At 58.9% G+C, this 11618-nt stretch overlaps 1 protein-coding gene across 1 annotated transcript in view; it reads left to right on the forward strand.

Annotated features, from left to right (window-relative positions):
- ACOT7 (acyl-CoA thioesterase 7) overlaps positions 1-10818 on the forward strand; it is a 68721-nt gene extending 57903 nt beyond the window's left edge. The window contains exon 11 of the mRNA XM_010850200.1: positions 10433-10818. Coding sequence (XP_010848502.1) covers positions 10433-10531 — 99 coding nt within the window. The 3' untranslated portion in view covers positions 10532-10818. The remainder of the gene's footprint in view (positions 1-10432) is intronic.
- The last annotated feature ends 800 nt before the right edge of the window (positions 10819-11618 follow it).

The following is an 11618-nucleotide window of genomic DNA, read 5'->3' on the forward strand; positions in this document are numbered from 1 at the left end:
GGGGGTGGGGGGGCAAGTGGTGAGGAAGCCTGGCACTCGGTAATTGTGTATGGAAGGAATGAATGAACAAATGAAGGAATGAATGACGTGTCCAGATTTCCCTTGAGGCTAATGAGAGCTTTATAATCTCACACATTCCTTAGTGATGCTATCTGGTAAGTGCCCTGCCTGGAGCTCTGAGTCCTCTGCCTGCTTCTCTCGGCCAGGCTCAGCCCGGCCCTGGGGGCCAGGCTCCCCTGCACGTTACCCTCTTACACTGGTGAGGACCCCCTCAGCCCAGCAAGGCTGAGTCACTTGTAGACGTTCACACAGCTGGCCTGTGGGAGCCTGGGTGTGGAGAAGGCCTCTTTGTTCAGGCTGCTCCTGGTTGGTCTTGTCAGGCCCTGGGTCTGCCACTAGGGGGCCAGGAGGACGCCAGAATCCCCAGCTGAGGTTGGGCTGGGCTGTGCTGAGCACAGAAGCTTGGGCAGGGGTGGGGGTGTGTTGGGGTCTCCAATGCCTGGCACTTTTGTGGAAGTGGCTGGCAAGTGACTCGGGCCCCCTGCCAGTCTGAGCCCTGCTTCCAGAAGCGCCTCCCAGGGCTGCCACCGCCCCCGCCGCGTCTGTGCCCCACGCAGATCCCCAGCTCCTGGAGAAGAGCGTGTACCAAGGCCTCTGCCACAGTAAACATATGGCACTGAAGCTCACTTCCTCTTGGGGCTGCACGAGGCCCTGCCTGCTTCTTCTCTGGCTGAGGAGGGCCGCCTGGCTTGCGTGGGGACTGCACAGGGTCCTGCGTGCTTCTTCTCTGGCTGAGGAGGGCCGCCTGGCCTGTGTGGGGGGGCGCTTCTTGGTGGCAGCTGAGTCCCCCCTCTCCGAGATGCTAACGTGCCTCCCCCACCCTGCTCTTCCTCTCTGGGGCCTCACAGGCCGGCAGGGGAGCCATCCCGCCTCATGAAGGGCCCTGACGTGGCCAGAGGAGCCTTCGCTGCCCACTAGGCCCTCTCCTGTCCCTCCCCGTCCCCCACGGCCCCTCCTGGGGCTCTGGTGAAGCAGGTTGGGGGATGGGGGAGGCTGCAGAGAGGAGGGCTGGTGAACCTGGCCTTGAAAGATGGGGGCTTCACCGTACTGAAGGAAGGAAGGGGTGGCCAGGGAGGGTGCCATCCTCGGGTGGGCTCTGGACTGACACCTCCCCTCATACAGCCTTGGCCCTGCTGCCCAGGGACCAGGCCTGTTGGGGGCGAGGGTAGGGGTCCATCAGCCTCGGCCTCTCCCTCCCAGGTCCTCAGCCACAGTACCCCCCACCTCACATTGGTCATGGTGGGTTCCCTGGGAAAGCCTCGCCTGCCCACCACCACCCCCCAGCATTCTTGATGGGCTTTCCTGAGCCCAAGGACGGGGTGCTCACCTCACCTGCACGCCACCCTGATGGCGCAGCAGGATGGCTGCCACCCTGCCTGGCCCCTTGGTTGATGATCTGTGTCCCCTTGATCTCTGCCCACAGGCCTGACCTCCAGCCTTGATCCTCTTGGCCCCAAGTGCAGGCTCACCCTTGTTCTCTCCAGACCCTTGTCCTGTCTCTGTCCATGTTGCCACAGGGCCCCTTGGGGACACCTGTCAGCCTGGCCGCCCCCAGCATCTCCGTCCTATTTACTGAATTTGCACCACACACAAGCGGGGCCTTGACCTCCATCCTCCCGCCTCCCTCGCCTCCAGGCTCCAGCAGGGCAGACCCATCCAAGGACACTCTCTGTCTTTAATCTCACTGGCCTCTCCCTGGCTTTGGCACGACTCAACTTTGAGGGACTCTGCAGTGTCCAGACAGCCACCCCATGGCCTCGTCACCTGGGCTCTGAGAGAGCCTGCCTGTACCCTGCCCTCAGTTGGGCGTGGGCCCAGGCCCCAGGCTGCCTCCTCTGTCTCCTCCACAGGCATCTCAATATAACATTGAGGTCTCAGCAGGCATCTCAAATATAACATTCCCAGCCACCTCCCCCCCAAACCCCGCTCTTCCTGGTGTGTTCAGCCTGGCTCCTCTCTGCCCCCTCAGCTTCAAGCTGCATACCCGCCCTGTTCCTGCTACCACCTCCCTGACTGCACTGTGTCCGAGCAAATGTTAGAACAGAATCACGTTTGCTGCCTCTCCTACCTTGATGGTTCAGCAGCTCCTTGGTGCCCTGGGCACAGACGGGTCCAGCCAAGTCGGCCGCCATTGTTCCTCAAATCCCCAACCCAGTCCTGCCTCCGGGCCTTTGCACTGGCTGTTCCTCTGCCAGGACGCTTCCCTCCAGTCATCACGGTGTCAGCTCCTGCCATAGTTTCCCAGATAATTTCCTTCTTCAATGGTCTTCCCTCCTCTTTCTGGATAAAGCCTTATTACTCCTCCCCCATCACCCAGTGACTCCTGTGCCTGGAAAAGAACCTGGAGTTGGTGGAAGGGGGAGCTCAAAAGGAGCCAGGAACTGAGAGGGCTGGGGATGGGGCTGGTCACGGGAGAGGAGGGGCAGCGACCACCTGTGGCCCCCCCAGCTGCTGGAGGGCAGGTCTGGCCCAGGACCTCCCTTCCAGCCCTTTCCTCTGCTGTTGGCTGAAGGAGTGGGGCCTGCAGGGCCCCCCAGATGGCCTTGAGACCAAGGATATCTGAGGATATCCACCATCTTCGTTTTGAAAAGGTCCTTCCACTGTAGATGCAGGTGGACAGGGTGTCTTGGCAAGGTCTGCGGTCCGGCTATTGGTGGTTGTGTGGTGCGCCCAACCAGGGGCTGCTTTAGGCTCAATTGAAGGCACTGCGGTGGCCCTTCTGCCCTGCCTGTACCCCAGAACTCAGCCTGCTGGGAAGACCAGTGCCAGCAGCAATCTGGGAATCCATGGAGAGCTGCTTGTGGTCATGGAGCCCTTTGTGGAGGAGCCCCTGGCCTTCCGGGGCTGGGCCCGTCTCTGTACCTGGGGGGCTGCCTGCGCCCTTTCCAGAAACCCAGGAACCTGGGATGGCGGGGGGCAGGCGAGAGGAAGTCAGCTGCTTGATGAAAGGGATGGGTTCCCTGGGATGGGGGGGGGCAGGCGAAAGGAAGTCAGCTGCTTGATGAAAGGGATGGGACGGAGACTGAACTCCCAGGTTTTCAGGGCCAGTGCTGGTGATGGCCGCTTCTTGCCGCCGGCTGCATGTAGACCCAGGCTATCCTTGCTAAATAAAGATGGTCTTTGATTCTTCACTGAGGTGTCCTGGGGCCACTGATGTGGATAAAAATAGCCTCTGGTGGGGGAGGGTGGGCAGAGTCCCCAGCCTCCAGCCTGGCCTCTGCAGCACTCACTGGGGAACCACCAACACCGCGTCGTCTGTCTCTGAGTCCACGTGTGGCACGTGGGGGCTCAGCCCTCCCCACCCCCATTGTCAGTACTTCTCCTCCAGTCTATTTTTAGCTCCCATCCCCAAGGCCTGGCTGACACGGAAGGCAGCGTGGCTGTGGGAGTTTTTCTTGATGAATATTTTATGCTGGGAGGGCCCGCTGCACCACGCCAGCAGATGCTGGCACTTCCAGGCTGATTGTTAAAGGCGAGTGTGGCCTGTGGAGCCAGCCAGCTCCCTCTGAAGGCCTCCCTGCAGCCGTGCCCTCTAACTTCGAGGGTCGAGGTGAAGGGCAGAGTTAGAGGTGTGGCTCCCTGAGACCCACTTCCACCCTGGTGGAAGGACTTTAGTATCCCCAAACGTGAGAACTAGTGGACTCTGTGTTAAAGCGGGGGCAAGGCTGGTTTCCATTCTCTGGTTCAGTTGTGGGTGCTGCAGACCCCGAGGTCCCGGGAGACCCACTTGGGGGGAGGTCTCACCTCGCCAAGGGAGCCACCTGGACCCTGTGCCAGGGCAGTCACATGATGCCAATTTGGACACATGCATTCACAACTGCTTCATGGGTCATTTGGAAAAGGATCATTTGTTTTCCCCAGTGAGCTGAGCAGCATGGCCACGTCACACTGGGGTCACGGAGCAGGGTCTTTTCAAAGCCGGTTTGCTTGGCTCCCAGAAAACCCAGACCTCAGAGCAACCTGCGGTGCGGGGGTTTTGGCCACTGCTTGTAGACCATCATCTCCTGGTCCACTAGGAACTGCTGACAGGTGGAGGGCAGGGCCTGGACCCAGGAGCCTCCGTCGCAGCACTGAAATGACAAATCGGGATGAAAACAGGAGGCAGGGAGGAAATCGAGGAGGCCACCGGCCTTCCCTCTCTCTTGGAGGGGCTGGCTCATAGCTGGCGGGGCTCCACCAAGAAGCGGTGAAATGTGAGCTCTGCACTTTCTCAGCTGTAGGTGCTTCCTCTTTCCATCATGGCCAAACCTCAGGGCCCCATCCAGGGCCAGTCACCATACAGGTTTCCTGAGGACCAGCTCCCAGGGCCTGGGTGCCCGTGAGGCCGTTCCCTGTCCCCGGGACAGGGCCGGTGCTGGGGTGTGCTCTGGGCCCACAGCGGGAGCTGAGCACTGACTTCACACAGTGCCGACCCACCTCCTCACTAGGTGTTGGGGTGGGTTATCCACACCCACCCAGACCATGGTGACAGCGATGAGACGTGACTTTGACGTGAAGTCGATATGGAGCAGACCTTGAACACCTTGGCCAAGGCGGCCCCTTCCTGGGTGCTCAGAAATACAAGGACGAAAAGACCCTGGAACCCCCAGGGGTAGGAAGGGTGCAGAAGGGCCTCCCCACTCACTGGTAGGTGCATACAGAATCAGAGAATAGCATGCCAGCCCTGCCCGCAGGAGCAGAGATGCTTCATCAGGGGCGTTGTCCATCCCCAGGTGTACTGGACACCCCGCTCGTGCCTCCTGTCACCAGCGCAGGACCCTATCAAGCCCCTCGGTGGTCTGAGCCTTCTGGAGCTGCTCGAGGTGGAGGATGCCTGAATGTGTCCTCTGAGCAGAATCCTCAGTTCTGAATCGTCATTGTTCAGTCTCTCAGTCGTGTCCGACTCTCTGCGACCCCATGGACTGCAGCACGCCAGGCTTCCCTGTCCTTCACCATCTCCGAGTTTGCTCAAACTCGCGTCCATTGAGTTGGTTCTGATCTTTAACACAGTCATGTTGGTTTGGGATTCAGGCTTTCTTGCTTTGATCTTCATTGGTTTGCTTGTTCATTCACTCAGCAGAGGCTTCCGGGACCCCACTGTGTTCCGGGCATCGTGTGGCCTCACACAGATGGCGGGAAAGATGCTGACACAGTGTGCATGCAGGGCAAGGGCTGGCAGTGAGCGTGACTCCTGGCCCGGCCCAGCCCGTGGGAAGGGCTCGGCGTGTCGGCACACCCCACCCAGGGGCCAGCACTGCGCGCGGGTCCCGAGCCCCCTCTCCTGTTGGGGGGTGGCACCCTCCCGCCTCCTGCCTGGCAGTATCTGTGTTCCCTGCCTCTTCTGGCCACCTGTTGACCCTTCCGCAGGTGAACTTTGTGGTTGCACAGGAGGGCAGTTATTTGAGGAGTGGAGCCAGTGCTTTAGGGTGAGGGGAACCCCCGGTGAGGGTGTTCATGACTCTCCACATTGGCTCTGTCATTGGAGGCTGTGATGCCGTGTGCTGGGGGCTGCGGTGCTGAGCCCGGTGCAGTAGCTGCACAGTCCAGTCTGTGGCCCCTGGGAACTAGACACTGGACCGCAGACTGTGGCTTCCCGGTGCGCAGCCATCCCCGCCCCAGGTCAGGGTCTGTGGGCCCAGCTGGGGGACACAGCCACCTGTGGGCAGCTCGCCAGTGCCCCTGGCCACACCACCCCGAGTGGCCCTGGTCATCAGACAATATCTTAATTGCCTGCATGATTGTCCCAAGATCTCTCTCCTCCTGTTATGAAGGCCGGAGAGGCTGTGCTGCGTGGCTTCCTAATTAAGAAGGTCTGCGTCCCTCAGGCTCACAGGAAGTTGTTCTATCACCACTGGAAACCCTCTTCGCACCAGACATTCATTAATTACAAAAAGGACAAGTTCTTGATTTTACTGAGGGTGGAACTTAGTCACTCACCCTCTCTGCCAAGTTCCAAATGTGTGTTCTTGAAGCACAGAGAATGCAAAATGGAAAACATTTGGTTTGCACTGTTAGGCTCTGAAAGCCAGAGGCTTCCCCACCAGTGGAAAGGAGCCCGGGAGACAGTGCTGGTGGGAGGAGGGAAAGATGAACATCGGAGGCCCAGAGCCAGCAGGCGGGAACCAGCGGGGCGCCCCCAGCACGGGGGGCCCAGGCCTGGGACCCCATCCCCACCCCTGTGTCCCTGGGCCTTAGTATCACCTTCCAAAGATCCAGCTGCCTTAAGTTGAGCCCCAGGGCCAACTGCCCTCGTCCCAGGGCATCAGCTATGTGTTGGCAAACAGGAATACACTTTGTCTCCGAGGCTGTTCATGATGACAGGAGTTCATCAGTGTGATGCTGGCGAGCACACACGCAGTGTAATCGCTGTGAGTGGAGAGCGGCCTGCACTGGCCCCGTAGGAGACCCTTCATCACGTCACCTCCTGGAGACCCCTGGTTCGCAGCTGGCCCTGGGAGCATCCTGGAGCTGCCTGGCCACATGGCAGGTCCCAGTGACCCCATGGTCCTTGGCACCCCTCCGAGGAGGGCAGAGGCCCAGGTGCAGTTACCAGACCTGGTCAATTCCGGTGTCTGTCCAGCGCCGAGAGAAGCGTCCAGAGCCTTTGGTGCACACTGTCTCTTCCACCAGGCAGGTAAACGGGTCACTGCACCCTGAGCTGCCAGTGGGCTCCTTTGCTGTCACCTGTCCTTTTTCAAATGCACAGGAAGCCCTCCCCCTCAGGCTGGGGGACGGGCAGCCTGCAGGAGTTGGTAGCTCCTGCCAACAGCTTTAGGCACTTGAGAGGAAGTGTGATTCCTATGGAGGAGCTTTGTCCTTCTCCCCGTCACCTCCAACCCCCCATTAAAAACAGCAACAGCCAACAACTTATGTATTTATTTACTTTGCCGGATGGAGGGAGACGGCTGTGAAGAGGCAGCGGCAGCTGGGCTGTGGGTGGGGCCGCGTGCAGGGAGCCATCTGTCTAGTTCTGCCAGCTCCTCGCCCAGCAGGGAAGTGGTAGCCCCTCTTAGTCACTTGGCTGGGAGAGCTGTTTATCTGAGCTCGCAGCCCTGGGGAGGCTGAGCGTCCAGCAGCCGGCCGGGTAGGACCCTGCCTCTACCTAGAGCAGAGTTGCTCACCCCTGGCTCTGTTCTTCCCCCACATGCCTCTCCCCAGCCCTGAGGTGTCTTTATAACACCTCCCAGGGCAGGTGGGCAGGAAAGGGCCATCAGCATGTGGGTGGCAGCACCGAATCCACAGAGCCCAGAGCTCCCCACAAAGGCTGCCGTCCCTGGAGACGAGGTGAGGGGTGAGCCCTCGCCAGCTCCTTGTTCCCAGGCTGAACAAGGTTTGGCCGCGCTCTGAAGCCGGCCCGCTGCCTGCACATCCATCATCAGGCGGCAGGAGGTCTGTCTGAGGGCAGATCCTGGCTGATGAATTAGCTGCAGAATATTGAATGTCAGGGACTCGCTCGGCACAGCAACCTTGGGGCTGGGTGCCGGGCGCTGGCTCCTCCCCACTCCCTGCCCGGCGGACACTGGAATTGACCAGGTCTTATACCTGCCTCTGGGCTTTTGCCCTCCTGGGGTCGTGTACTGAGAGAAACGTCCAGAACCTTCAGTGCACATGTCTAGAGACTTCTGGGGGTGGGGTAGCGGCAGTCGTTTGGGGGTACCTGATGGAGGGCCGGGCTCGTCACAGCCACACATCAGGGCCACGTGAGCCCCCCTCACCCTTGAGGGTGCATTGGGACCTGGTGGGAAGGGAAGGCGCAGCGTCTGTCTCCTCTTTGCCTCCTCTGGGAGGCGCTGAGGCCAGGGCTGGAAGGGGAATGTGCCCCTGCCCCTGGCCTGTCCTCTCCTGGGTGCAGAAGGCTATAGAGGCTGGGCCCCTGCAGACTCAGGTGGGCTCCAGATTCATTCTGGATGTTCACCAGGATGATGCTGGAGGGCCACCGTGTGCCCTGCTGCCCACCAACAGCCCCACCCTTGAGAGCCTGTCAGCACAAGCTGACCTGGGGGATGGCAGCAGCTCAAACTGTGGCTCTGCCTTGTACAGGCTGTTGCTTGGTCAGATCACTCAGCCTCTGCCCCACGTCGCCATAGGAGGGGGACGTGATGACCCTGGACGCCTCCAGGGTGGTTACACAGACTCTCACCAGCTGGGGGGTGCCCGCATGCCTTCCCAGGAGCCCTCACCACACCTGGACCTTGAGACCATCTTCCTCTGCTCCACTTGGTCTTGGTCCAGGCCACTGTCTCTTTCCTAGTGCAGCACCGTCTGCCTCTTTCCTGTGTGTGGTCGGCCATTCGGTCAGCTCCCCAAGGCAGGGTCCCGTGGATGGTGCTCGGCGTGCTCGTGGGAGCATGTGCGTCCAGGCCGGATTTAGTTCCATGAGCATCACCTCTGCCCTGCTGTCCTCCTCACGTGCCCAGATTTGGGTGGGGGCCCGCCACGCTGAACCTTCCCTTTGACTTTCTGTAAACTCGGACGACACTCACACCTCTGCGGTGGTTTTGAGATATGATTATGTGCTGTGTGGTTGCCCGTGTAAATGTACAATCCAGTGGGTTTTTATGTATCATGGATGGGAGCCACAGGTCTCAACCATGCCAGGCAAGTCCCATACAGAGGCAGGAGAGGAAAAAGTCCCCACTGTCTTAGCCTGGTGGCCTTGACCTTGCATTCTTGGCCACTTTGGCTGTGCCTGCAATGACGGAGACCTGAGTTTGATCCCTGGGTCAGGAAGATCCTTAGGAGGAGGGCATGGCAACGCTCTCCAGTATTCTTGCCCGGAGAATCCCTCGGACAGAGGAGCCTGGCAGGCTACAGTCCATAGAGTCACAAAGAGTCAGACATGACTTCCATTTTCATTTAGAACAGGGATGGACATAGAGAGGGATCAGGGTCCTTCCCACAGCGCTCCATGGGCCAGCTGCCTTGCATCGCCTAACATGTGTTAGAAACGGGTCCCAGCCCCCAGACCCACTGCAGACACATAGAATCTGTGCTTACAAGATCCTCAGTGATTCGTACATGCGCATTTGAGAAGCCCCTGATCTCGCACCTTTTACCTGGATGTATGTAGGAGCCTTGGGCTGGGCTCAGCAGGAAGTGGCCTTGTCTTCTTGGGGTGCCTTCAGCAGGGGCTGGAGTACTTGGGGCCCCAAGGATGTCTCGTGCCCCCCCCAACTTAGAACTTCCTGATAAAATGGAGATAGAACATTCCATTTTCCTGGGCTGTTTTAGGTCAAATTGCATAGCCTCAAGTTTCATTTTTTAAAAAGCCAGCCAGAGATGAAACCAGAGCCAGCTTTCAATAAAGTATCTTGGAAAAGTCAGCGTTTTCCACGTGTGCCCCAAGAGTCTTCATACAGGGACTAGAACCACTCTAAGAAGCACAACCTAGTGCATCAGATGCCCGGATGTTCTGTTGGCTCCAAGCTGTGGGCTTCTGATAGTTCACACCTGGTGACACTTAGAGAACCATTTCTGAGAAGGCTGAAAGGGAGGGAGTGTTGGGTATAACCTGACATTCCGTCCTCTGGCTGAGTGTTCTCTCTTTTGTCAATATACCATTTGCCTGTAAAACCCTTGGGCCTAAAAATAGCTGCTGGGGCTTGGTGTCATTGTAGATGAAGGGCACTTGCCCCATTTCTTTGGCTTTCAGACACCCTCAGAGTGTCTCAAGGCAGTGTTGTCCAGAGGAATTAGCAGAGCTCTTTAAGCCTGAATCCCTGACCCCTGGGCAGTGAGAAAGAACTCTGCAGTGGACAGATGGGGTCTTGGAAGTGACCAGCTGGTGCTGTTGCCGTGACCTCTGTCTGGGGCCACAGCACTTAGTGGCTAGGTCAGGCCACCCTCAGGAATGAAAGGGGGTCCATTCACTGTCATACTGGTCAGCAGGCATGGGCCAGGATAGTCCTGGGCAAAACATGGCCTTTGGCCAAGTCTCTGGTCACTTGAGGACCTGGCTTCTTAGGTTGTACAGAGAAGAGGTGAGGTGGACACCAGGTGCCACTTCCTAGGCCTCTGTGCTGGCCAGGGGTGACTGCTGACAAGCGGTCACTCACTCCTGGTAAAGTGGCCTTCTCAAGGTCACGCAGCCAGCACGGTGTATGTCCCCACTTAGCTTTGGGGCAGAGACCAAGAGTAGCTGGCATTCCCTGGGAGTGCAAACACAGGGTCCCCCTTTGGCCCCTCTCCCAAGTTCATTATCAACTGCATTTCCAGCTGAAATTCATTCTCAAGAAGGCCCTGGGCTCAGATTCCGCCTGCTGTGGAGAGTAATGGGGTCTCCGCCCTACGGGCTGCAGGAAGATGGGGCCTGGCCCGGCTTCTCTCTGCCCTCCGGGGGCGGTGCCCACATTCACTGGTTCTCTAACCTGCCTGCTCCTCTGTGTGTCCACAGCCCGAGACTGAGGACGAGAAGAAGCGCTTTGAGGAAGGCAAAGGGCGGTACCTGCAGATGAAGGCGAAGCGGCAGGGCCAGGCGGAGACTCAGGCCTAGACGCCTCTCAGGCCTGGAACAGGCCCAGCTCCGCATCATTAGAAGTTACCCCCCGGCCAGAAACCCAGTTCGTGTTGACAACTGGGGTTGTGTGAAGTGTTCGTTTCGCAGTGTTAACCTCTCCCGAAAACCTCTACACCAAAGCTTTATTTATATCACCCCAGTGTAAACGCTACACAGTATTGTCCCAATGCCCGCGCAGTCCCTGGAAACCCTGGGGTGACCTGGGCACACACTGTACCGTATGTAGAGTTCAGCTTCACTAATAAAGCTACTGTTTGGCTGGACCTTGGTCTGGGTGGTCATTTGTCTTGGGGGGTTGCACTTTCCCTGGGTGTGGGATCTGGAGGCCACCCAGAGGCCTAGTGGGGGCCTAGTGGCCTGGGGGCCACCCTCCTGGCCCCCACTCCTCTGGGTGCCTGGACCTAGACCTGCCCTAGCGCCCACTTGTGTTTGCCTGATGACTTGCTGGTCAGAGAGATCACCCCTCCCTCCTGTCCCACCCCCCACCCCAGCCCAGGGGCCTTGGTTCCAGGCTCTGAGGCCTCATCCAGTTCCTTCCCTTTGATGGGAGCTGGGGCACTTGTGAGGACTCAAAGTTTTGGCAGAAAGAGCCAAACTCAGGGATTTCCCTGGTGGTTCAGTGGCTAAGACTCTCCCAAATGCAGAGGGCTGGGGTTCAATCCCTAGTCACATGCCGCAATGAAGATTGAAGATCCCTCGTGTTGCAACTAAGACGCAGTACAGACAAATATTTTAAAAAAGAGCCAAACTCAGCCAGACCGACCACAGCTGCCCTGCCCTGAGCCCGGCCTCTCCGCACCAGAGGCAGCTCGGACACCTCAGAGCGAGAGGCAGGGGTTCTACCAGAGGGGGCCCTCCTCAGCTAGTGCCAGGGCCTCTGTGCCTGAGGAGGAACTCCCAGCCACTCAGGCAAGTGGGGTTACTGGGAAGGCTTGTGGCGTGGGGGTCTGAGGGGCAGTGTGTCAGCCCGTGTGCATGCATGCACTTGCATCGGTATCCCTGTCTGCAAATATGTGTGGGCATGTGTGAGGGAGGAAGCTCTGTGTGTGCATACACCCGCACA

This window comes from Bison bison, unplaced genomic scaffold (assembly GCF_000754665.1).
Source record: "Bison bison bison isolate TAMUID 2011002044 unplaced genomic scaffold, Bison_UMD1.0 scf7180017864289, whole genome shotgun sequence".
Lineage (NCBI taxonomy): Eukaryota > Metazoa > Chordata > Mammalia > Artiodactyla > Bovidae > Bison > Bison bison.